This window comes from Geotrypetes seraphini, chromosome 1, assembly GCF_902459505.1.
Source record: "Geotrypetes seraphini chromosome 1, aGeoSer1.1, whole genome shotgun sequence".
Taxonomy (NCBI): domain Eukaryota; kingdom Metazoa; phylum Chordata; class Amphibia; order Gymnophiona; family Dermophiidae; genus Geotrypetes; species Geotrypetes seraphini.
In genome coordinates this window covers 211,557,853-211,584,076 of record NC_047084.1, presented here as the reverse complement: position 1 = coordinate 211,584,076, position 26,224 = coordinate 211,557,853, and the positions used below count along the sequence as shown (strand labels likewise).

At 42.5% G+C, this 26,224-nt stretch overlaps 1 protein-coding gene across 3 annotated transcripts in view; it reads left to right on the top strand.

Moving 5' to 3' along the window:
* PDGFRA (platelet derived growth factor receptor alpha) overlaps positions 1–25,549 on the top strand; it is a 92,535-nt gene extending 66,986 nt beyond the window's left edge. For all 3 annotated transcript variants that reach the window (XM_033945368.1, XM_033945376.1, XM_033945358.1), the window contains exons 16-23: positions 4,047–4,213; positions 6,929–7,044; positions 9,130–9,252; positions 14,715–14,826; positions 17,714–17,813; positions 18,974–19,079; positions 19,898–20,133; positions 24,043–25,549. In XM_033945368.1, coding sequence (XP_033801259.1) covers positions 4,047–4,213; positions 6,929–7,044; positions 9,130–9,252; positions 14,715–14,826; positions 17,714–17,813; positions 18,974–19,079; positions 19,898–20,133; positions 24,043–24,190 — 1,108 coding nt within the window. In that variant the 3' untranslated portion in view covers positions 24,191–25,549. The remainder of the gene's footprint in view (positions 1–4,046; positions 4,214–6,928; positions 7,045–9,129; positions 9,253–14,714; positions 14,827–17,713; positions 17,814–18,973; positions 19,080–19,897; positions 20,134–24,042) is intronic.
* The last annotated feature ends 675 nt before the right edge of the window (positions 25,550–26,224 follow it).

Sequence of the window (26,224 nt, the reverse complement as noted above, 5' to 3'; positions counted from 1 at the left end):
TGTTCACTGTGGACAATCTGAAATGGGCCTTCGTTTTTTTTTGTGGGGGGGAGGGTTGTGTGTGTTTTCCTAAATTACATACATAATACAAAGGTACATGTAAAACAATCACACAAATAAGCGACCAGTGCTTATACCTATACAGCTATCTTAATGTCCATATAACTTGGATCTACTGTATGATGCTCATATGTTCAAGTTTATTAAAAATTTGATATACAGCTGCTGTTTACAACAGATCACAGCGGTTTACAAAGTAAATAAAATTAAAATAGAAAAGAATGCCATGAAAGCATAGGACAGTAAAACAAGCTTAAAGACACAAATCAACCTGGAGTTTGTTGAGCCTCAAAAAGAGGAACCTTATGACAAAAATAATATATTTTAATATATATGAACATTGAAAGACTTTTCCTTTCGAAAAGCTAACTAAAAAAATAGAGTCTTCAAGAGTGTTTTTGAATGCTTTAAAATTCGATTTCAGTCATAATTAGGGAGTTGATTCCATAATGAGGGTGCCAGATTAAAAAAGTGTTAGACCGATTACCGTATTTTCGCGGATATAACGCGCACCGTTGTAAAACGCGCACAGGGGTATAGCGCGCAGAAATCACGATGATATGTACAAAAACTTTTCTATACCGCGCTCAGGCATATAACGCGCATGCTGCCCGACTCTCCTCTGGCCACCCCGACTCTCCTTTCGCTCTCCCCGACTCTCCTCTGGCCACCCCGACTCTCCTCTGGCCACCCCGACTCTCCTTTCGCCCTCCCCGACTCTCATCTGGTTGCCCCGACTCACCCTGACTTTCGGTGCACTGCCCCGACTCTCCTCTGGTTGCCCCGACTCACCCTGACTTTCGGTGCACTGCCCCGACTCTCCTCTGGTTGCCCCGACTCACCGTTCACCCGCCCTGACTTTCGGTGCAATGCCCCGCCTCTCCGTGCCTGTCCCCCTTGAAGGTCTGCCTGTCCCCCTTGAAGATCTGCCTGTCCCCCCTTGAAGTCCTGTCCCCATCCTGAAAGCCTGATGCCCCCCCTCGACGTCCGATTCTTCTCCCCCCTCGGCAGGACCACTCGCACCCCCACCCCGAAGGACCGCCGACTCCCCGACAATATTGGGCCAGGAGGGAGCCCAAATCCTCCTGGCCACGGCGACCCCCTAACCCCACCCCGCACTACATTACGGGCAGGAGGGATCCCAGGCCCTCCTGCCCTCGACGCAAACCCCCCTCCCTCCAACGACCGCCCCCCCCCCAAGAACCTCCGACCGACCCGCGACCCCCCTGGCCGACCCCCCCACCCCCCTTCCCCGTACCTTTGGAAGTTGGCCGGACAGACGGGAGCCAAACCCGCCTGTCCGGCAGGCAGCCAACGAAGGAATGAGGCCGGATTGGCCCATCCGTCCTAAAGCTCCGCCTACTGGTGGGGCCTAAGGCGCGTGGGCCAATCAGAATAGGCCCTGGAGCCTTAGGTCCCACCTGGGGGCGCGGCCTGAGACACATGGTCGGGTTTGGCCCATGTGCCTCAGGCCGCGCCCCAGGTGGGACCTAAGGCTCCAGGGCCTATTCTGATTGGCCCACGCGCCTTAGGCCCCACCAGTAGGCGGAGCTTTAGGACGGATGGGCCAATCCGGCCTCATTCCTTCGTTGGCTGTCTGCCGGACAGGCGGGTTTGGTTCCCGTCTGTCCGGCCAACTTCCAAAGGTACGGGGAAGGGGGGTGGGGGGGTCGGCCATGGGGGTCGCGGGTCGGTCGGAGGTTCTTGGGGGGGGGCGGTCGTTGGAGGGAGGGGGGTTTGCGTCGAGGGCAGGAGGGCCTGGGATCCCTCCTGCCCGTAATGTAGTGCGGGGTGGGGTTAGGGGGTCGCCGTGGCCAGGAGGGTTTGGGCTCCCTTCTGGCCCAACTACACAAAGTACGGGGAAGGCGGGTGGGGGTGTCGTGGGGGTCGGCCAGGGGGGTCGCGGGTCGGCTGGGGGACGGGCGGAGGTTCTTGGGGGGGGGGCGGTCGTTGGGGGGAGGGGGTTTGCGTCGAGGGCAGGAGGGCCTGGGATCCCTCCTGCCCGTAATGTAGTGCGGGGTGGGGTTAGGGGGTCGCCGTGGCCAGGAGGGTTTGGGCTCCCTCCTGGCCCGATATTGTTGGGGAGTCGGCGGTCCTTCGGGGTGAGGGTGCGAGTGGTCCTGCCGGGGGGGGGGGGGATGTATCGGACGTCGGGGAGTCGGCCGGGCAAGAGGGCTTGGGCTCGCTCTTGCTCCGATCGTGGATGCGGGTGCGGGTGGGAGCGCGTGCGAGCGGTCGTTCGGGGTGGGGGTGCGAGCGGTCCTGCTGGGGGGGTGAATCGGGCGTCGGGCGGGGTGGGAACTATGTTTAAAAACTTTTGTATACCGCGCTCAGGCATATAACGCGCGAGGGGTATGCGCGGTACGTAAAATCACGTATAACGCGCGCGTTATATCCGCGAAAATACGGTAGTTGCCCTTCTAGTCCTTCTAACTGGGAGAATAACTAGTCTTATCATGAAGTAATCTTAGTTTGCTTAAGTGCATAAGGAATAGTTAGAGAATTCAAATATCCTGGGTGTGAAATATTTAAAGGTTTATACATTAACATAAGTATTTTAAACTGAATCCTATAAGATATCAGAAGCAAGTGACATTGCAAATAAGAGTAACAAGATCATATCTGCTTTTATGCCCTAAAAGTTTAATCACTATATTTTGTAAGGTCTGAAGTTGTCTTGTATCAAATGAAGTTCCTCTTGCCTGCACCCCCCCCCCCCACCCCCCTGAGATATCCCCCAGCAGGAGGGATGCCCACTCCCTCCTACCCTCACCCTCCTAGACATCCCTCAGCAGGAGGGATGCCCACTCCCTCCTGCCAGAACCCACAAAGCCCCCCTATGAATGTCTGCAGCAGGAGGAGTGCCCAATTCCTCCTGCTGCCACCCCTGAGACATCCCCTGGCAGGACGGATGCCTACTCTCTCCTGCCGCTGGCCCCATCATCCTCTGAAGCCCCCCAAACACTCCCTGACTCCATACCTGACACTCTCTGGCACCCCAAGATCCCCTGATACTCCCCAAATGCCCCTCCCACCAAGATTCCCCTGCCACCCCCGAGCCCCAGGTCTGCTGGCAAGAAGGATGCTCACACTATCCTGCCAGTAGGCCTGCCACTGCAAAATGTCAGGCCTTCCCCTTCCTGGTGCCTTAGGCACCTGGGACAACCAGAGTTTTAGGCCCCCTTCCCAGTGCATCCTGGGATGCACTGGGAGTGGCCTAAAACTCCGATTGGCCAGATATATAAAACCCTTCCTATAGGATGCCAAATGCAACCTGGCACTGAATTTTATGTGGCCCCGAGACCACGGAAGTATATATAGAACATGTAATTTACCAGAGTTTTGGTGATTTTTACATACTCCGTTTTTCAAATAATTTCAGAATAGCTACTCTAGCAGTTTGTTTTTACCATTTTTAGTTAAATTTTTATTATTTTTGATCACAGATGGTCAATAGAGCTTTGTGCATTACCCATTCTGACATTATGTAATGTTGTGGCCCTCTAGCCAGGGACAGACTGACAGTGATCTGGGCCCCAGGGCACTAAGGGCTCCTTTTACTAAGGTGTGCTAGCGTTTTTAGCGCACGCACAAGATTAGCACGCCTTATAGCGCTCGCTAGCCAAAAAACTACCTTCTCCTTAAAAGGAGGTGGTAGTGGCTAGTACGTGCGGCATTTTAGCACACGCTAAAACCGCTAGTGCACCTTTTGTAAAAGGAGCCCTAAGTGTCATAGACCCTTACTACCTATCAAAAATGTTTAAACTATATGGAGCTAAGGGGAGAGCGGACTCCTACTGCTAAGAGACCTTGGGCATAGCTCTATTGTCCCAGTGATCAGTCCACCCTTGAGTAGTACTAACATTCATGCAGCCCTCTTTGTCCACCCCTAGCCTGGAGCTTATTGGTTGACCCTTATTTCTACAGATGCGAGAAAATTTGCTCAAGAAATGAATAGAAAACTATATTTTCTACTTTGTTTGCAGTTATGTTATTCTGTCTTTTGAGAATAATGGGGATTACATGGACATGAAGCAGGCTGATACTACGCAGTATGTGCCAATGCTTGAACGGAAGGAGGGTTCCAAATATTCAGATATCCAGAGATCCATGTATGATCGTCCTGCATCGTACAAGAAAAAATCTATTTCAGGTACCTGGGAAATGAAGCTCACTGGTATTCTTCTCTTTCAGGATAGAGTCAACTGCTTTGGGGCCAAAGACCAGATGCAGATGATGGCACAATAGCCAGTCTGAATGAAAGAATATATACATAGAGAATGACACTGTGACAGAATTTGTCACCATCCACATACCTGTGGGAAACCAATCCCGTGTCATTCTTTAAGATGAGAGGGAAGGATCAGAGTATGACTGGGTACAACCACTGACCCTCAAGCTTTACATTGAAAAATGCTGGTGTAGAAGGACTGAGGTTGAGATAGACACTAAAGAATGACATGGGATGGTTTCCCGCGGATATCCATGCGGATGGTGACAAATTCTGTCGCCATGTCATTCTCTATGATAGCTTCCTTGTGATATGCTGGAAAGGTATTAAAGCCATCCTCTTTTCTTGTAATGATGATGATAAAAGTGGAAAGCATTTTTCAGAGTGACAAGAGTAAATTATAATAATATTATAATTTTTTTTTCCATACTGTGTCTATACTATATTAGGACCTGCTTTTCTTTTATATACGCTTTCTTTAATGTAAGTATTAGGAGAAGTAGAAACAAAGATGGGAGAAAATACCTCTCCCTGCCCAGTATGGATCCTCCCCCAACTGGTTCTGTCTCTTGTGTCAGTTTGTCCACCCCTACTCCTGGAACCTTCCTCTATTGGTCCTAGATTATATTCCCCTGATCCAGAATTCTTCTCCCCATTCAATCTTTGCATCTACCTCTTCTGTTCCTCCCTGCCCTTCTTCCTTTCATTTAATCCAAGAATATCAATCTTTTTTTCTAGCCCCTCAATTCTGTTCCCCATAGTACAATATAAAGCATTAGTAAACAATCTTAATTCATAACAATAGATGTTAATGCTCAAATATGTATTTAGACCATATCTTTTCTCAAATAACCACATTTTTAATGCATTACAAAATGGTAAATAATAAAAAATACTGCTTAAAGTCATCTAGAAGTGAGTTCCATATTGAAGAGCATCACCAGTGGGGTGCCGCAGGACCCGTGCTCTTCAACATCTTTATAAACGATCTGGATAAAGTTAGACAAGTTCCTGCTGAACAAGAACGTACGCTGATAGGGCTAGTCATAGTTAGGGCGCTGGTCTTTGAGTGGACTGCTGAGCATGATGGACCACTGGTCTGACCCAGCAACGGCAATTCTTATGTTCTTATGAAACATTCAAGGTACTGAAGGGAATAGACTTAGTAGATAAGGACAGGTTGTTCACCCTCTCCAAGGTAGGAAGAACAAGAGGGCACTCTCTATAGTTGAAAGGGGATAGATCCCGTACGAACATAAGGAAGTTCTTCTTCACCCAGAGAGTGGTAGAAAACTGGAACACTCTTCCGGAGTCTGTCATAGGGGAAAACGCCCTTTAGGGATTCAAGATAAGTTAGACAAGTTCCTGCTGAACCAGAATGTACGCAGGTAGGGCTAGTCTCAGTTAGGGCGCTGGTCTTTGACCAGAGGGCCGCCGTGTGAGCAGACTGCTGAGCACTATGGACCACTGGTCTGACCCAGCAGCAGCAATTCTTATATGTTCTTATGAAATATCCTGTTGCCAACTTAATGGAACTCACGGTAGATGAATCATTAATTTCAGAGAAGAACATAATATAAGTTGAGACACATTTATGTCATTTGAGAAGATATTTCAGAATACCCATTTAGAAAGCTTTATAAACAAGTCACAGCAGCTTGAATGAAATTTGCATTATAATCTGCGTCCAATGTAATTAAACAAGAACACGTGTTATTTACCATGCTGCTGTGCTCTGAATTAACGGCAAACTTTTCAAAACTGTTCTTAATCAGTCCTTGATATAATGAATTACAGTAAGTCAGCAGCATAGTAACCAGGACATGGACTACTTTTAAGTTTGATAGTGTAAGATAATGCTTCAGTTGATGAATCATTCTCAGTTGAAAAAAATCAAGCTTGCACAATTGCACTTAGCTGTGAAGAAAATCACAGTGCTCGACTTTAAGAATAAATGGGACATCCAGTGGGATCTCTACGTGGGTCGAGCAGCACTCTGACTTAATGGGGTGGGACAGTAGAGTGGGCAGACTTGATGGGCAATAGCCCTTTTCTGCCGTCATCTTTCTATGTTTCTATCACAACAAAACCCCCATGCTACAATTTTATCTAACAAACACTTCCCCCATATTTCTGGCTTTAATGGCTTATTTTATTTATTTTTTAAAATAATTTTATATTCCGCATATCCTACAATTCTATGCGGATTACAAATTATTCAGGTACTCAAAACATTTTTCCCTAACTGTTCTGGTGTGCTCCCACTCTTATCTAATGTACCTGGGCCAATGGGGATTAGGTGACTTGCCCAGGGTCACAAGGCGCAGTGTGGGATTTGAACCCACAACCTCAGGGTGACAAGGCTGTAGCTCTAACCACTGCACCACACACTCCCAGCTTATAGTTTCTAGATATCCACAAAGCAGAGGGTTGTTCAAGAATCAAAATCATGATTACAAAGCCAATCATTTAAAACACAACTTTTGATTACAATTAGACATTACATCTATTTGATCATCTTGCATAAAAATCACCAATTGAGGCTTGACAAAATTTAGGAGGGTCATTAAGTAATTAGATTCCAAAAATCATAATTATTGTATTATACATTAAACAACTCCATTTTCTTTTTGATAGACCCAGAGACCAAAACTTTCCTCTCAGATGACAGTTCAGATGGCCTCTCTCTATTGGATTTATTGAGCTTTACTTACCAGGTTGCACGTGGAATGGAATTTTTGGCATCTAAAAATGTAAGTGCCCTTCTTTAGGAATCAATATACAGCAAAATCACGGCCCTTCCTTAGGAATCAATATATAGCAAAAAGCAGCACTAAAACTGGCAGTATACTGTACATACACATCAACAACCAATTTTAATGCTGGCATTATACACAGGAAAAGATTGTGTTCAATGCACAAAGGGGCATTTTCAATAGGACGTCTAAGTTGAGTTAGGATGTTTGGGAAAGATGTCCAGAAATCCAGCACAGAAAATGTCCATTTTCAAAACTGCAAGATGTCTATCTTTTTTTTTTGTTTGTATGAAAATAAATTATCTAGCTGTTTGGGCCCTTAGTACGTCTTATCTATTTTGGCCATTCTCAAATATAAAGACGCCCAAGTTTTTCTGACGTTGAAACAGCCAGCATTCTTAGCAAACTGTTACAGACGGCTGAACATTCCTGAGTACAGCAGAGGATCACTCTAAGGATTACTGCAGTGATTGTCATATTAAAAGTACCAGGTACAGATGTCACTATAACTTGCTTATATTGTATGAACCCTCCAAAACCCACCCAAAACTTATTGTACCCACCTGTACACCACAACAATGGCCATTATGCCTGCAGGTGTCATCTTTATGTAGGTACAGTAGGCTTTGGAGAGCTCACCATATAGTATAAGCAAGTACCTGGGACTTTTAATATGACATTCACTGCAATAATCCTTTTGGGTGCCTCTCTGCTGTATTGAGCTAATGGATGTGAGCCATGTGAATCTGTCATATAGGCTGGACAATACTGGGGTTTCTTTTCACATTTTTGGATGGTAGGAGGGGGTTGCTTACCACTGGGGGAGTAAGGCCATCCAAAATAAAGCATCCTCTTCTTAAAAAAAAAAAAAAAAAACAACACAAAAAACAAGCCTACACAAAGTCAGTCAACATGCCATTTGGTAAATTGGAGTTGCAAGAGACTGGAGGGAAGGTTAGATCTTTTTAGCAGGAAGTTATTACATCAGGATTCTAAAACTGGTATAATTCTGCCTTGAGCATTATTTAGCAAGGTAGACTAAAAATCCCCAGATTATTATGATGAGAAAATATAGGGAGTGCTTCCATGACCCGTGAAGACTTTTTGCAGCAGAGAGGATTCTCCTGTAGTCTGTAGGAGCCCTTTGTTAAAGAGGAGTGGTAGAAGACCAGTGAGGGGGGTTCCTTTGGTTGGGGGGGGCATATGCCAAGGGATAGGAGGGAAGAAGGGAACTCTTAGTTCATAGGGGTTGTTTACTGTCACTTGGAGAGAGGACTTTGGGGGTGGTCATCATTGTCCAGAGACTAAAGCAAAAACTTAACTAATGGGTTAATTTGCCTAACACAAGTTGAGTTAACTCTGTTTAATTTGATTTGTATGCTGCTTTCACAAAATGCTGAGGGAGGGTTTGATTAAAAAAAATAGTAATGTGCTGTGGATGAATTTTTATGAAATTCCACATTTTATTTAAGGCATAAATATGCATTAAAACTTGATTAATATTAGCGCAGACTAGATTGCTCATACATTAAGGGTTAGGTAGTGTTAAGACACATTGGGCCTGATGTTGAGACCGCGGGAGACTGCCCAGCTACCTCCTGCAGTCCACAGGGATCTCGGATATTCAATGCCAGGGCTGTATCAGACCACCAACATTGAATATCCAGGTCAAAATTTGCTGCCATGAACACAGCCAACCAAGCTGATATTCAAGTTCAAGTTTTATTACAATTTGATTTGATCACTTATCAAATTCATTGGATGGTTGGCTGAGACCTAGCGGCCGGCTGATGAATATTAGCAGTGACTGGCAAATGTTGTTCAACAATGCCGATCACCTACCAAGCCAGTGAACTGGATAATCAGCAGGAGATAGCCAACTATCTCTCACTGAATATCGGCGGACAGCCATTCCCGGATAGCTAAGTACTGCTTAATATTGATGGTACTGAACCGACATTCATGAGCGTTTAACATGTGTCAACATTGTCTTTCCCATGATGCACTTTAGTATAGTGGTGTAACATTACAGAGTAGGTATCGCCTTTCCACTGACATTTCTCTTTTCTTTCTCTTGGGTAGTGTGTACACCGCGACTTGGCAGCTCGTAATGTCCTGCTAGCTCAGGGGAAGATTGTGAAGATCTGTGACTTTGGTCTGGCAAGGGACATCATGCATGACTCCAACTATGTCTCTAAAGGCAGTGTATGTACTTTGTCAGTTTGGTTACATTTTGAGATGGGTTAAATGCAAAAGAATAAAATCCCCATGTTCTGGAGAAGCCTAAAACAATAGATATGAAGGCTTTATGGCAGGCCATTTCAGTTATGGATGCTAATCTCAAATTGTCTTTTTCCACTTTAAACATTGACTATGGAACTATCCACTCTAAAGTGAAGCAACAGGGTTTGGCCCTTAAAGATTTAAGTGAGAAAATAGAAAAACAGGAGTCAACAATTTGTGGAATGAAAACATTGGACTTGGAATTAGTAAAAGAAAGAACATTTATTGCTAGAAAAATGGAAAGTTTCGAGAACCAATTAAAGAAAAATAATTTGAGACTCCTAAATTTTCCAAAATGTCCCTTTATTTCACCAATGGAGATGGCAAGAAAGTATTGTAAGGAAATTTTGCTTATTCCTACTGAAAGTCTGCCACCTATTGTTAGAGCTAATTACTTTCAAATTAAGAGACCTGTGGAAGTTTCCACTCCTAATGAGATTCAAGGGACAAACGATGAAAATATGAACTTAACAACTTTTTGGGAAAACTCCTTGGAGGTTATAACAGAAAGAAAAACCCTGTTAATAACTCTCACTTTGGAAAGTGATAGAGAATATGTATTGCGTTTTGTATTTTCGTCATATTACCGTATTTTCGCGGATATAACGCGCACCATTGTAAAACGCGCACAGGGGTATAGCGCGCAGAAATCACGATGATATGTACAAAAACTTTTCTATACCGCGCTCAGGCATATAACGCGCATGCTGCCCGACTCTCCTCTGGCCACCCCGACTCTCCTTTCGCTCTCCCCGACTCTCCTCTGGCCACCCCGATTCTCCTTTCGCCCTCCCCGACTCTCATCTGGTTGCCCCGACTCACCCTGACTTTCGGTGCACTGCCCCGACTCTCCTTTGGTTGCCCCGACTCACCCCGACTTTCGGTGCACTGCCCCGACTCTCCTCTGGTTGCCCCGACTCACCGTTCACCCGCCCTGACTTTCGGTGCACTGCCCCGCCTCTCCGTGCCTGTCCCCCTTGAAGTCCTGTCCCCCCTTGAAGGTCTGCCTGTCCCCCCTTGAAGGTCTGCCTGTCCCCCCTTGAAGTCCTGTCCCCATCCTGAAAGCCTGATGCCCCCCCTCGACGTCCGATTCTTCTCCCCCCTCGGCAGGACCACTCGCACCCCCACCCCGAAGGACCGCCGACTCCCCGACAATATTGGGCCAGGAGGGAGCCCAAATCCTCCTGGCCACGGCGACCCCCTAACCCCACCCCGCACTACATTACGGGCAGGAGGGATCCCAGGCCCTCCTGCCCTCGACGCAAACCCCCTCCCCCCAACGACCGCCCCCCCCAAGAACCTCCGCCCGTCCCCCAGCCGACCCGCGACCCCCCTGGCCGACCCCCACGACACCCCCACCCGCCTTCCCCGTACTTTGTGTAGTTGGGCCAGAAGGGAGCCCAAACCCTCCTGGCCACGGCGACCCCCTAACCCCACCCCGCACTACATTACGGGCAGGAGGGATCCCAGGCCCTCCTGCCCTCGACGCAAACCCCCCTCCCTCCAACGACCGCCCCCCCCCAAGAACCTCCGACCGACCCGCGACCCCCCTGGCCGACCCCCCCACCCCCCTTCCCCGTACCTTTGGAAGTTGGCCGGACAGACGGGAGCCAAACCCGCCTGTCCGGCAGGCAGCCAACGAAGGAATGAGGCCGGATTGGCCCATCCGTCCTAAAGCTCCGCCTACTGGTGGGGCCTAAGGCGCGTGGGCCAATCAGAATAGGCCCTGGAGCCTTAGGTCCCACCTGGGGGCGCGGCCTGAGGCACATGGGCCAAACCCGACCATGTGTCTCAGGCCGCGCCCCCAGGTGGGACCTAAGGCTCCAGGGCCTATTCTGATTGGCCCACGCTCCTTAGGCCCCACCAGTAGGCGGAGCTTTAGGACGGATGGGCCAATCCGGCCTCATTCCTTCGTTGGCTGCCTGCCGGACAGGCGGGTTTGGCTCCCGTCTGTCCGGCCAACTTCCAAAGGTACGGGGAAGGGGGGTGGGGGGGTCGGCCAGGGGGGTCGCGGGTCGGTCGGAGGTTCTTGGGGGGGGGCGGTCGTTGGAGGGAGGGGGGTTTGCGTCGAGGGCAGGAGGGCCTGGGATCCCTCCTGCCCGTAATGTAGTGCGGGGTGGGGTTAGGGGGTCGCCGTGGCCAGGAGGGTTTGGGCTCCCTTCTGGCCCAACTACACAAAGTACGGGGAAGGCGGGTGGGGGTGTCGTGGGGGTCGGCCAGGGGGGTCGCGGGTCGGCTTGGGGACGGGCGGAGGTTCTTGGGGGGGGGCGGTCGTTGGGGGGAGGGGGTTTGCGTCGAGGGCAGGAGGGCCTGGGATCCCTCCTGCCCGTAATGTAGTGCGGGGTGGGGTTAGGGGGTCGCCGTGGCCAGGAGGGTTTGGGCTCCCTCCTGGCCCGATATTGTTGGGGAGTCGGCGGTCCTTCGGGGTGAGGGTGCGAGTGGTCCTGCCGGGGGGGGGATGTATCGGACGTCGGGGAGTCGGCCGGGCAAGAGGGCTTGGGCTCCCTCTTGCTCCGATCGTGGATGCGGGTGCGGGTGGGAGCGCGTGCGAGCGGTCGTTCGGGGTGGGGGTGCGAGCGGTCCTGCTGGGGGGGTGAATCGGGCGTCGGGCGGGGTGGGAACTATGTTTAAAAACTTTTGTATACCGCGCTCAGGCATATAACGCGCGAGGGGTATGCGCGGTATGTAAAATCACGTATAACGCGCGCGTTATATCCGCGAAAATACGGTAGTTTTTAGGTTCTAATGTTCGAATATTTCCTGACATGTCTTTAAGATCCCAGAGGCGTAGGAAAGAATTCTTGGCATTAAGGCCAAGAGTCCTTGCCTTGGGGGCAAATTTTTTGTTGAAATTTCCTGTAAAATGTTTTGTGTCTTATCAGAACAATAATTACTTATTTTTTGAACCTAAACAACTGGTAGGATTTATAGAATCCAAAGAGCAAGTAGTGTCTATGGCTGAGAATGTATAACCTGCCATGAATGGCTGTAGCACCGCAGATAATTGCCGCTTTCTAGGTTGGATAAGATTGTTTCAATTGTTAAATTTATTTTCTAAAAATCTCTCTCCAAAGTTTGTGGACTAAATATATTGGAAATATAAGTGAATAACCAAAACACTGACTTCAGTGGACTGGGTTTATAAATTTTCATTTTAATAATTTTTGTTAATCTGAAATACAAGTAGTGTATTGCTTGTTTGTATTGATAAAATTGAATAAATAAATAAGTGAAAAAAATAAAATAAAATAAAATCCCCATGTTCATTTTTACAAAGAATAACTGGTTCGATATTTAGCTGCAATTTTCCAGGTGGGAACTGTTCTACCTAGAAAGTGCTGCTCACTGGGGCCATATCTGGATTTTTAGTGGCATTATCCAGATATGGATGCGGTAGATCATAATTCAGCATTAACAATCTGAGCAGTGAAGCCATTCAAAGATTATTAGATATTTCTTCTCTAATTTTTTTTATGTGTGTGTGTATGTATGTAAGTGTATGTAAGTGTATGTATGTGTATGTATATATATATATATATATTTTTTTTTTTTTTATTTTATTTGGGGGGGTTGTTATTAGGATCTTTAGATAGCTGCTAGAGTAAATTGCTCAAACATAGCTGCACTCTTCATTGATCAATAATATTTTATCAAAAATATTTCTCTTAATGATCTTTCAATTAAGATTTCAACATTTTATCTGAAAGCTTATATAGTAACTTATATATGAATTGCAACAACACATCTCCTGACGTGAAATTGCGTTTCACCCACTTCATCGGGGTCGAGGTGCTAGACGCCAAGGCAAAACTAACAAAAAGACAATTCATTTAATCATCTCTGACATAAATTCTATAAAGGGGTGATCTTTTAGGCACCAAGAACTCGCATAAATGATCAAAATGCCAATATTCTGATTACACACTATTCTATAAGATGGCGCCTAAATGTGATGGTATTTACTTTGAAGATAGGCATACAAATGGGTGGGAGTACACTAATTCATGTAAATTTTAGAATACTATTTTTATACATACCACTCCTTGACTGGGATAAGTGATCACATCTCAAATAACCACATACAGTTGCCTTGCTGTGCTAATATCTTATAAAGTTTCAAGTTTCTTTAGGCTTTAATTGCCTAAGCGGTTTACATTGTACAAAATTTTTTTTAAAAAGTAAAAACAGGGTAATAAAAAAAAAACAAAAAAAAACTACAAAATATTACTGACAAGACATGTTACATGTTGCAAAAAAATAAATAGAAAGAGGAAGGAATTTCAAGGACAAAAGGGAGAACTAATGTAAGGAAGTTCTTTATCCAGAGAGTGTTGGAGGTCTGGAACGCTCTCCCAGAGACTGTTATAGGGGAAAGCACCCTTCAGGGATTCAAGACGAGGTTGGATAAGTTCCTACTGGAAAAGAACATATGCAAATAAGGCTAGACTCAAATAGGGCACTGGTCTTTGACCTAAGGGCCACCGCGTGAGCGAACTGCTGGGCACTGGACCACTGGTCTGACCCAGCAGCGGCAATTCTTATGTTCTTAATGTCTGATAAGTGGCCTTTGTCTAAGTAAGTGTTTAATTTCCTTTATAGAATTGCCTCCAAATAGATGTCTAAAAACGTGTCTCTCTCATGGAATTAGGGCAATCCAGGGGTAGAGTCGAGAAAGAGCTGGAAGTGATCTGGGTAATGCCAGTGCTCAGCACTGGTACCCAGATCTGTATCCAGGCCACTTGCTGTCCTTACTGGCCCAGATAATTATGCAGGTACAGGAGCTGAATATCTGCAGTACTCAGATGATTTCCAGCAGCCATTATGAACTAGATTTTATATATGGAGCCTAAAAAAAAAACAAAACCTCAGAGCTGAAAATAAAATCACTGAGCTATATTCTGTAAACGGGGCAGGACCAGAGGTGGAACAGGGCGGAGCCATGTGTCCGGGGTTTTGCAGCCCAAAATATGGCAACCCTAGGCTTTGCTGTTAATGTGTGTTAAATTCAAATCCTACCACAGTTTAGTAACAGGGTCTCTTAATATAAAAAATATATATCTGCGACTGTCTGTACTTTGCCAAGATGTTAAATAGCAGTTGATTATGTAGTTTGTTACAAGTTTAATGAGAGAGACATAAGTATGTATGATTAGTTGGTGTATGTCTAATTATTTAAAATGTTTGTCTCCCAGCTATTTTTAATTATTATGTACAATGTTTTGTACCTTTTGGTTAAGCTTTTAATCAAAATTTAAATAAACTATGAACACTATTCAATGCTTGTAAACATCAGACTGGCACTTTTTATTGGTATCTTCTCTATTAAACCAATCTGTCATTCAGAATCTGTTGTTTAATTATTCCCATTTGTTTGTTTGATGCAGACTTTTCTTCCAGTGAAATGGATGGCACCTGAAAGCATCTTTGACAATTTGTATACAACACTGAGTGACGTCTGGTCTTATGGCATTCTGCTATGGGAAATATTTTCCCTGGGTATGTAGTAGACATTTTCTAGTTCATAATACAATATCCTCCAAATATATTGCATTTATTTTTCATAGACTGAATGATGTCGCCTGGAATCAGCTTTGTATTAAATAGTGTGCAGCTTTTAAGTTCAATATCACTTTAAAAGCTGCTGTGCAAGCTCCAAGCGTAATTCTGTATATCATTAAGTACACCTTGAAATCAAAAGAGCTGTACCAATCAAAATGATAAGACGAGGGACTAGCCTGGTGCAATGAGGAAAATCCTGGATTCAGTTCCCTTCTCAGGTCTTATGACTCCTGGAGCTGGGAATGTTATGGTGCATTTAATAGTCCATGGAGGTTCAGTCATTGTGCAATTTTGACACCTAGTGGTCAGTGTACAGGTTTATGATTTCAGAATTCTGGTAAGATCCCTGGAGAATTTTTCTTAATCAAGGCTTGTTGCTGCAATGAATCAGCTAAGTGACTTGGGAGAGGATGTAAACTAGGGGAATTCCCCCAGTCTACTTCTGAATGAACCAACCCAGGTTCTGACTGAGCTTGAAGCTCAAACTTTAAACACTAATACATGTTTTTTTAAAATATTTGGGCTCACCTAATCTGTTCTTTTTTCCTACTTACTACACTCCAATTCTGCTTGATTTCCAACTCTCACTTATCCACTGCCAAAAATTCTTTGTTCTAGAGGAAGGGCTGTGGGTTGTGAGATCAAATCCTGGTGCTGCTCCTTGTGACACTGGGCAAGTCACTTAAACCTCTAGTGCCCACTACTTCAAATGTCAGCTTTGAACGCCAAAGCCACAAAAAGGTGGTATACAAGTCCCCTTTGAAGTCAATATTGTTCCATCAAACATTATGGAGCCCTATATGACTGCTCTCCATAGCCCACAAGCAAGCACTCTTCTTCAGCAGCCATGCCTCTATTTCCTACTAAAACTGTGTTCCTGTTTTCCACTTGCTTTTTTCCTGTACCCTTTCTTACTTTCTCTGTTTGCATTCTTTCTATTGTTCACTGCCTTTCTTCTAGCATTTGGTTTTGTAACTTGAGAAATTTTATCCTCTTGTACTGGCTGAGAAATGAGATAAAAAAAATTGGAAAATCAAACCACAAAGCAAAAACTTCCCAAATGATAATTTACAAAACAAGAGAAGAAAAAGACCTCAGTACCTGCCACTGTCATTAAATTATACTTTGTGGCTGAAGAGCATAGTTATTAAAAAAAAAAAACCAAAAAAACCTTCATAAATTCAGATCTTGTTTTTGTGAATTTCTTATCAATAAATGTGATGCATAACATAACAGAACTCAAGGTTCTGTGCATTTTACAAATCAAACAATACTAACATAGTATAATCATAATGAATTAAGATATGTGCCAAATAAATATATTTGCAGCATTTTTCTGAAAACTAAATAAGAGGTGGAAAATTATATGTAAACGCCAACTTGTTTTTCACATAAAGCTGCCTGATATGATAAAATTTTTACCAAAAAAATTGTTTATAAACATATCCCTTTACTGATGGAAAGTCAAATAATTGTAGTATATGTAAATGTTTCCTGTTTACGAATTTGAAATGATCAAGATAACTTGACAATAATCCATTCAGAGCTTTAAAACATATACAACCAAACTTGAAAATTATTCTAGCCTCCATAGTCAGCCAGTGTAATCTATGATAATACTAAGATATGTAAATCAGTTTGTTTTAATCCAAAAAATCAACCTTACCACAGTATTTTGAATGATCTGCAAACTTTTTATATTTTGCTAAGAAATTGAGAGATAGAGGCTATTACAATAGTCCAATAAACTCAGAATGTACCAACAATCTAAATGAAAAAAAAAATATCAAAATTTGGTTTTATCATTCTTAGTTTCCATAGAAGGAAGTAAGATTTATTTATTTATTTTTAACAAGAGTGGTAATATGAAAATCAAAAGATAATTTGCGATCCAGGTAGACTCCCAAATTTTTATAACTGGTAAGATGGACTAAATGTTACCGTTCAAATCTTTATAATAACTTTTCTTATACCATCTCAATAATTTTCATACCTATAACATCCATCAACTTTATCACTAGTTATGGATAGTGTTATGCCAAGAGGTGGCTTTATCAGGGTGAAAGCTTTTTTTTGAAGTGCCCAACATGACTAAGGACTAACTAAAAAATAACTTATGTGCCTCTCATATATACCACAGTTTGTTCAGAGTATTCAGAGTTATCGCATGGCAAAAATATCCAATGAAAACAATTTTTTTTTTTTTTAAACCCTCCTACCAGTTACACAATTGTGACAAAAAAAAACCCAACAATTAGCCTGGCTTCTTATTTAAGAAAAGCCATTAGATTACATGATTGGGTCTGGTGTGCTTCAAACACAAGATCTTACAACTTAATACTGTATGTCTGACCTTTCTCTTCAGGGCTTTTGAAAGAAACAGTCGGCTCCTACCACTTTATAATTATTAAATGATTGATTTTAGAATCATTAGAAAATACATTAATCATTTCAAAGAACTGCAGCCATAAGTTTAATGATATTAACTGGAAATTTTGCATGTTTTCATATAGCATAATCAAAGCAGTAATGTCATTCATTTTGTGCATTCAGAGTAGTGTGTTATACAATATTGAATCTATGAAGCTATTTTTGTTCCTTTTGATAGAAATATAACTTTCGGTCAAAGCAGTAGCAGGTATTGAGGACTCTCCTCTATTTTTGACTGTCATTTGAGAACTGTAGTACCTACTGTAAATGTAGGCCATAATGTTTTAGCACTATAAAAATTTAAATAGATTTTGACATATCTGTGCTATGTAAACCAAAACATACAACAAATATAAATCTTTTCATAATTCTATTTTTAACATTTCACCTCTAGGTGGCACCCCATACCCTGGAATGATGGTTGATTCTACTTTTTACAACAAGATCAAAAGTGGCTACAGAATGGCTAAACCTGATCATGCTACCCACGAAGTGTATGCAAATTTATTTTTTTTATTACCCTAGTTACATATTCCTCTTATGTTATTTTATTGATTTACCTCTTGCACACAACTAATCTACACATACAACATAATTGTTTAACAAGCCTAATCAGTATTGATAATTGGCAATTAATACCTCATAATTGAAGCTAATTGGCACTAATTAGAAGTTACGCACATGACAAGAGTATTCTATAAAGTTATGAGCCAATTCTAATTCGTGAATCTGAAGAGAGGATGTGATCAGGGGATGAGCATTGGCAGATTGTGGGCGTTAGGCCCAGGTATTTAGGCCTGGTTTTCCTTGGCCTAAATGAGTACACCTAAAAGTTAAGACATGCACTGGCGCTTAATGCAATTCTATAAGGTGCGCATATCTTTTATAGCAAGGGTTCTTAACCATGGATGAGTTTCAGGGAGTCCATGACGATCAGATAAAAAAATTAACATTTATATTCATTATACACAGATAGCAAGAGAGTAGATATAGTAGTAATAGATCTGTTTTAATTTGCACAAGAGGATTCTATTTCATAATTATGAGTGGCCATTACTTTTTGCATAAAAAAAGTTGTGTTTTTTTTAGATTGTTTACTTTAAAGTTTAATAACACTTTCCCCCTCTTCTACGAAACTGTGCTAGCAGTTTCTAGCACAGAGAGTTGCGCTGAATGACCCACACTTGATCCCGATGCTCATAGGAAGTCGATGAGTGTCGGGAGCAGCGCAGGCCATTCAGCGCGGCTCCCCACGCTAGAAACTGCTAGCACAGTTTCGTAGAAGAGGGGGAAAGTAAACTTTAAAGTAAACAATCTAAAAAAACACAACTCTCTATTAGCACTTTCATAGAAGAGGAGGTTTGTATATGTCGTATGGACAAGACAATCAAATCTTGATACATAAAGTACATTATATTCATTGCATACAAAGTTGTGTTTATGTGAATATTTCTGGGGAAGGGGGTCCATAGCTTTCATCAGATTCTTAAAGAGGTCCATGACTCAAAAAAAAAAAAAAAGTCACTGTCTTATAGAATTAAGCTAAGCACCATTCTAGTCGGTGCTGATTTTTTAGGCTCTAGACTATGGCCCTTATTGTGTTTCTTTTTTTATTTGAATTATTTGATTACCCTGGTCTCTATCTTGTCCTCAGGTATGAGCTGATGGTGAAGTGCTGGAATACAGAACCAGAAAAAAGACCGTCCTTTTATCATTTGAGTGAAATTGTTGAAAGCCTTTTGCCTGGGGAATACAAGAAGGTATATGCATTAAAAATCAGTATTTTATCGGATCTGATTTAGCTGGTGGTGGACATATATGAGAGGTTGATTCTAACTTTTGTACTCTAGTCCAGTAAATGAATGTAGAAAAAAATGGTCTGGGCTAGACGGATTCTAATGTAGCAACTTTAAGTTACATGTTGGTATGTTCCCCACTAAGTGCCATGTTAGTTTTGCCTTTGTTACAAGTTAATTTCCTACAGTAAAGCACATTGGCCCCCTTTTATTAAACCGTGATAGCGGTTTGTAGCGCAGGGAGCAGTGCTGAGTGCCTCGCGCTGCTCCTGATGCTCATAGGAACTCTATGAGCATCGGGAGCAGCATAGGGCATTCAGCGCGACTCCCTGTCCTAAAAACCGTTATCGCAGTTAAATAAAAGGGATCCATTACTTGCAAAATCTAATGCACTTTAGTAAAAAGTGCCCTTTATGAGCTATGTAGCTGTCAGACAACCATCTGGTGCAGAATTACAGATTTATATAAACTGAGTGAATCCATTTTCAAGAAGGTAGGTCAGCAATTGGAAAAGGTTTATTGCATTTATTTCATTTAATCAGCTATGATTTGTTTAGTGGATTAAACTGGATTTTTTGCAGGTTGTGATTTTCTTTTGTGGATCAAATTAAGGATTATGTAGAGAGCACCATGGCAAATAGGGTTATTGAAACTTTTTGCTAATTCAGAAATAGCAGCATGATGTTGTTAGATTTTAATTAGAGGTGAGTTGCACTTAAGTGAACCTTTCACATGATATACACATATAGAAGGTTTTTTTTTTTTTAAATATCCTTTTACAGAGCTATGAAAAAATCCACAGCGATTTCCTCAAGAGTGACCATCCTGCTGTCACACGCATGAGATCGGAGTGTGATAACACGTACAGTGGCGTCACATACAAGAATGAAGATAAGCTGAAGGACCGGGAAAGTGGCTTTGATGAACAGAGGCTCAGTGCAGACAGCGGTTATATCATTCCCCTGCCTGACATTGACCCGGTCTCGGATGATGAACAAGGAAAAAGGAACAGGCACAGGTAACGCACTGTGCATGTTATCAGACAGAGTTTCTGATGAAATAGAATGGAAATAATTTTTCTTTGGTGGTAAAGTAATTGCCTGCAAGATTTACACTTACCACAAGCTGCCATGAGAGGTCATGGTAGCCATTTCCTCAGGCCAGCAACAAGAAGCAGAAGCAAAGGGGCTGCACTCCTTCCCCCAACACCCTACTGGACCACTAGGGAGAAGAAGTAGGCCTGGGGGGGAGGCTATCTAGATTGCCGGGGAAGCGGGCTGGGGGATCAACATGCCAGGAGGGTGGGAGTACTGGCAGGGGAAGGTAAAAAAAGGGGGGTCTTTCTGAGGGGGCCAGGAGGGAGATCACGATACTAAAACAAAAAAGGTTATGCGAGTCCTAGCTGAGATTCAACCAGGGCCTACATTACTGTCTTATGAAGGCCATGGATGAAAATTAGTCGGGACCTGTATAAGCTTTAAAAAAAGAGGACACATGGCTCCGCCCTGTTCTGCCCCACCCTGTTCCGCTCTTAGTTCCGCCTCCACGTGAACTGCATGTCTCCTTCCTTGAGCTCGGGGCTGTGTGTGGATATCCTCTGTGCATGTGCAGATGTTGACAAGATGATATCGCTACGATGTCCACGCACATGCAGAGGACATCAGATATGGCCCCGAGCTTGGGGCCTTCCAAAACGACAAACTGCTGGGTTTTGGAAGCCCATCCTGGCACCCAGACCTCTAAAAACCCTACCTTATCTGTTAGCTCCAGATATTCAGTTTCAGTGCCTGGACATGGCTCAACACTGAGGGCTCCTTTTTATCAAGGTGCGCTACGGGGGTTAGCACGGACATTTCATCATGCGCTAACCCCCGCGGCAAGTCAAAATACTAACGCCTCGTCAATGGAGGCATTAGCGACTAGCACGACAGGCGGTTTAACATGCGGTATTCCGTGCGTTAAACCCCTACCGCGCCTTGATAAAAGGACCCCGAGTATCGGGAGCTAATCTTGCTGGCAATAGTCGACGTTTAAAAATACACTGGCCACCACTGGCTAAATATCAGCCAGCAAGTTCCAAGTACTCTAAGGCCCACATAAATTATTCAAAATTTATCAAATAAAAATTTTCAATATCTTATAAAAAGATAAAAAATTGGGTTCAACACTGATGCATATAGGTAAGCCATTCCAAATAAATATAACTTGGTAAAAAAAAAAAAATGAATTAAACAAATGATTATGACGCACTCCTTAATAGAGAGATGGCATAATAAAAATGTCATTCTGTTCTTGCCATTCAATTTAATTAACTTTATTGAACATACACTTACTGGAATGAATGTCACGATTGAGTGGCACTTTTATCGCAGCAAAAATTATAAATATAGTATGTTAAAAGAACGTTTTAATTGTGGTATTTAAGACTTATGGTTGAAGGCAGTATAAGCGATGAATCCAACACTGGTGTTAGCTGATCCTGGGACTACTACGGGATGTACGAGCGCATTCTACAGTAGTGCCTTTGTAATCTGTTAGTCTTGTAAGTGTTCAATTTAAGCATATTTTCCACTGCCCAATGTTTAATCCTTCTCATACAGGATAATATCTTACCTAATGTGTCATCTAAATTGTCTAGAACTGAGACTAACATTTAAATGTCATCTGTGTATATCAAAAAGGTAATTCATAAGCACTTGGAATAATAAGCCCTAAAGTACTCGTAAAAAGATTTTAAAAAACAATGGGGACAAGAGGGATCCCTGAAGGATGCCACATTTTGGACTCCAAGTATGAGAACAACAGCTTCTGCCAATAAATCCAATCTCAAGTAACCTGTTCAACAATAAAGAATAGTCAACAGAATCCAATATTGAGTTGAAGTAATACAACCTGTTTTCCAAAGCTTAACTGATTTTTAATCTCTGAAGTCAAGGTTATTAATAAGGTTTCAGTGATATGTTGGGTTTTGAAGCCAAATTGTGAAGGGTGCAAGCAAGAAAAATTGTCTAGATATTTAGCAAATTGTTGGCTCATATAAGTCTCAATCAACTTAGGGGTCCTTTTATCAAGGCGCGGTAGGGGGTTTAACGTGCGGAATACTGCGCATTAAACCGCCTGCCGCGCTAGTCGCTAACGCCTCCATTGACAAGGCATTAGTATTTTGGCTTGCTGCGGGGGTTAGCGCATGATGAAATGTCCGACGTGCTAACCCCCGTAGTGCACCTTGATAAAAGGAGCCCTTAGTGAAAGAAGAAATACTCACAATTGGTCTGAAATTAACTGTTAATAAGAAATCAAAGCTATTTGATTTAAGTGTAGGTGTTAAAGCAATCTGGTCAATATATGTGATATAGCATGTAAATACTAGAGGACGTTCACATGGGTGGTTCACAGGCAGGACATGGGTATGTCTCCCACTTACCGGTGCAACTTACAGAATAGTTATGTGTGCCCTTGCTACACGTATGCAACTGCATGTATGCCAGAACTGTGGCTAGTGTAACTGCAGCTGCATAAATATAAGATCCATTGGTGCCAGTTTATGCTAGTACAATATTCTACAATAGAATCTGAATGCTCAGAAAGTGTTGTAGAAAAGGCTCTCGGAAAGCAGTTTTGGAGAATCTAAATGGAGGTGCCCATTTATATGATACAATATTTTACTAGATTGTGTTAAGTGCATCTGCATTTCAGCAATTTAATTTGGCCACCAAACTTAGCCGGGGATGTACTGAATATCACCAGATAGCCAGTTTTATAATTAATAATAATAATTTTATTTTTTTATATACTGCCAAAGTCTAAGTAGTTCGAGGCTGTTTACAACAAGATGAGCTGGACAGTCAGCGAAGAAATAACAATGAAGTCCTTGAATACAATGAAGTCTTAGAATAACAATGATGTCTTTGAATACATGAATATTTGTAGGGAGGAAGAGAGAGTGAGTCACATTGTAGGGACATCAAGTGCAAGTAAGTAGAGTTCGGGGGTGAGGCTGTTTAAGAGTTCTTGGTTTCAAATCAGTTGAACAGGTTGGCTTTAAATATTACTCAGTATAACTGGCTACTTGCTAAGCAGCAAAATTCATTAGGAGATAACTGAATATTGCTTGGTAGTTGGTTAAGTGTCATTTAACTGGCCAGGAGGCGATCTTGGCTGGTTAAATGGTTTTACATACTGAGCAGATTATCTTTGTTAACTGTATGAGAAGATAAGGTACAGAGAAGGGTGACAAAAATGATAAAAGGGATGGGACAACATCTCTCTGAGGAAAGGCTAAAGCAACTAGGTCTCTTCACTTTGAGAAGAGATGGCTCTGGAAGGATATGATAGATGTCTATAAAATAATGAGTGGAGTGGAAAGGGTAGATGTGAAACACTTGTTCACTCTTTCCAGAAATACTAGGACTGGGGGGGCATGCGATGACACTACTAAGTAGTAGATTTAACAGAAACCAGAGAAAATATTTCTTCACACAACATGTAATCAAACTCTGGAATTTGTCACCAGAGAATGTGGTGAAATCAGTTAGCTTAGTGGGGTTTAAAAAAGGTTTGGCTAATTTCCTAAAAGAGAAGTCCATAGGCCATTATTGGTATGGCTTGGTGAAATCCACTGCTTATTCCTAGGATAAGCAGCATAAAATCTGCTTTACTACTTGGGATCTAGCTACTATAGGAAACGGGATACTGAGCTTGAAGGACCTTTGGCAATTCTTATGTTGGGTATGCCCCTAACCATTACTATGGAGGCTTTGCAGTTACTTGTGTAAATTTTTTTTAACTAACATGCTATAAGTGCAAATTTGTCTACCTGCTTTAGTAAAGGGGCTCCTATGGTTTTTATGTGCCAGGTATTAGGTAAACAGCATTGCTCTAACACTGTTTGGGCTATATTACATGATAGATTGTCCTGTCTTCACAGCTCTCAGACCTCAGATGAAAGTGCCATTGAGACTGGTTCCAGCAGCTCTACTTTCATCAAGCGAGAGGATGAGACCATGGAGGACATTGAGATGATGGATGACATAGGAATCGATTCCACAGACCTTGTTGAAGACAGCTTCCTGTAACCTTTAACACATGATGAGTGGACATCTATCAGTAATTAAAGGGAAACTTGCCATACCATCTACAGACTTCTGACTTTTCTAATGACAAACCACTTATCACATTGGAAACAAAGAAAAGGATGTAAGGAAATTTGATTTGTCAAGTCAAGGGGTCAACTGATGGTGAAAAGATTGTCCGTAATCTGGTAAAAATGGGACGCATCAAAACTGTCTTAAGAACAGACCCTTGTTGTGATACTTTAGTAGCATCTCGGTATCAGTCATCGTTATACAGAGTGGATGAAGAAAGGGAGAAGCCATAAAACTGCAGTTTTGTGACTCAAGGGCATTCATAACTGAAGAAAATAATTCATTCTGCAGCTAATTTTCATTAATGTAATTATGTAAATAATTTTGCCTAATCACAAATGCGTTCACATCAAAGGTAAACATTTTATTGGACTTGAAGAACAAACCAAGCAGTGTTTCCTGGGTGAATCTTCTTTCCCAATATTGAGTCATGCTATAGTTTTGTTGAGAGGACAGTTAAAAACCACTTTTGAAATTTAAAGGTACAGTGTTATTTTTATATAGTGGATAAAGGCAAAAGAAAATAATTGCAAAGTTCTATAAGGGATTGTGGATATTAAAAGTTTGTTGCAAATAACTTTTTCTATAATTAATTTCTAGTGTCATCATTAATGAATAGAAAGTGTATTTTTGATAACTAATGCCAGCAAAAGCACAATTGTTTAACAAAACAAGTAGCTAAACATATTTTTATGAATTTAAGGAATTCAGTTCTGTGGTTAGATAAATAATACTAATGCTTATTCTAGATTAAAACTAGTTGACAATATGTATCATAAGAACTTTGGTTAGACTAATCAATCAACATTATCATGACCACTACATGACTTTGCCCATTCACGTGGATAGAAAACTGTAGATAATAACCTGTGTGGTACCAAGATTCTTAAAATGTACTGTACTTAAGTATTTTTATGTAACAAAATATCAGTAACCCTTTTTTAATGCATTCATCTTTCTCTGAGATTCTCATTTTAATTCAGAGTGGAAGTGCAAGAAATGAAACTGGATCGCAAATATTATGGATGCAACTCAATAATATGCAACTCTCAATTACATGCCACACATCTCAGAACTGAATTTATAGTGCATCAAAATAGGAAGATTATTTGTTAAGATGAGCTGATCTGGGAGCTAAAAATGATGTTATCTAAAAATGATTTTAAATGTACACATCTTAACTACATGTTATACTTCTCCCTCTGAATCCGCGGATTCGGTTATTTGTGTTTGGGGGGGGGTTGTGTTTTGTTTTTTAAATCGATTTACATTTTTTAGGCTATTTTTAAGCCCTCTGAGACTCCTCGGAACCTTACCTAGTGGTCTAGCGGGCTTTCGGAGCAGGAGTGATCTTCCTACGCTCCTGTCCCGTGCAGATCACTCATAGGAAATGGCTGCCGTGAGCTCCTGTAGTCTTTTAAGACTACGACGGGAGCTCACAGCAGCCATTTCCTATGAGTGATCTGCATGGGGCAGGAGTGTAGGAAGATTGCTCCTGCCCAGAAGCCCGCTAGACCACCAGGTAAGGTTCCGGGGAGTCTCAGAAGGCTTAAGGTAAAGTCCGAGATTCTGGGGGAAGGCGGGGGGTGGGTCAGAACTGGCCCGAATATTATTCACGGGTTTTTAATATTCATGGGCCGGCTTTGCCCCTAACCCCAGCAAATATTGAGGGAGAAGTGTATAGCAAATGTGTTTGTTATGACCGCTGAATTAGACTTTCTGGTTTCTCAGGTCCTAATGATGTGATCACTTCTCATGTCAATGGATTTTGTTACTGTGATGAGCAGATTTCAGTGGTGGCATAAAAATCACTGTGTCTGATGTGTTAATTGCTGGAATCATGTAACCCATAATCTCATATTGTATTTATTATGATTTATTATTTTTTTATTTTTTAAAGATTGATCAAATGAACACAGTATCAATAACTTTCCCAAGTCTGTTACAAATTCAATCCCTCAGCTG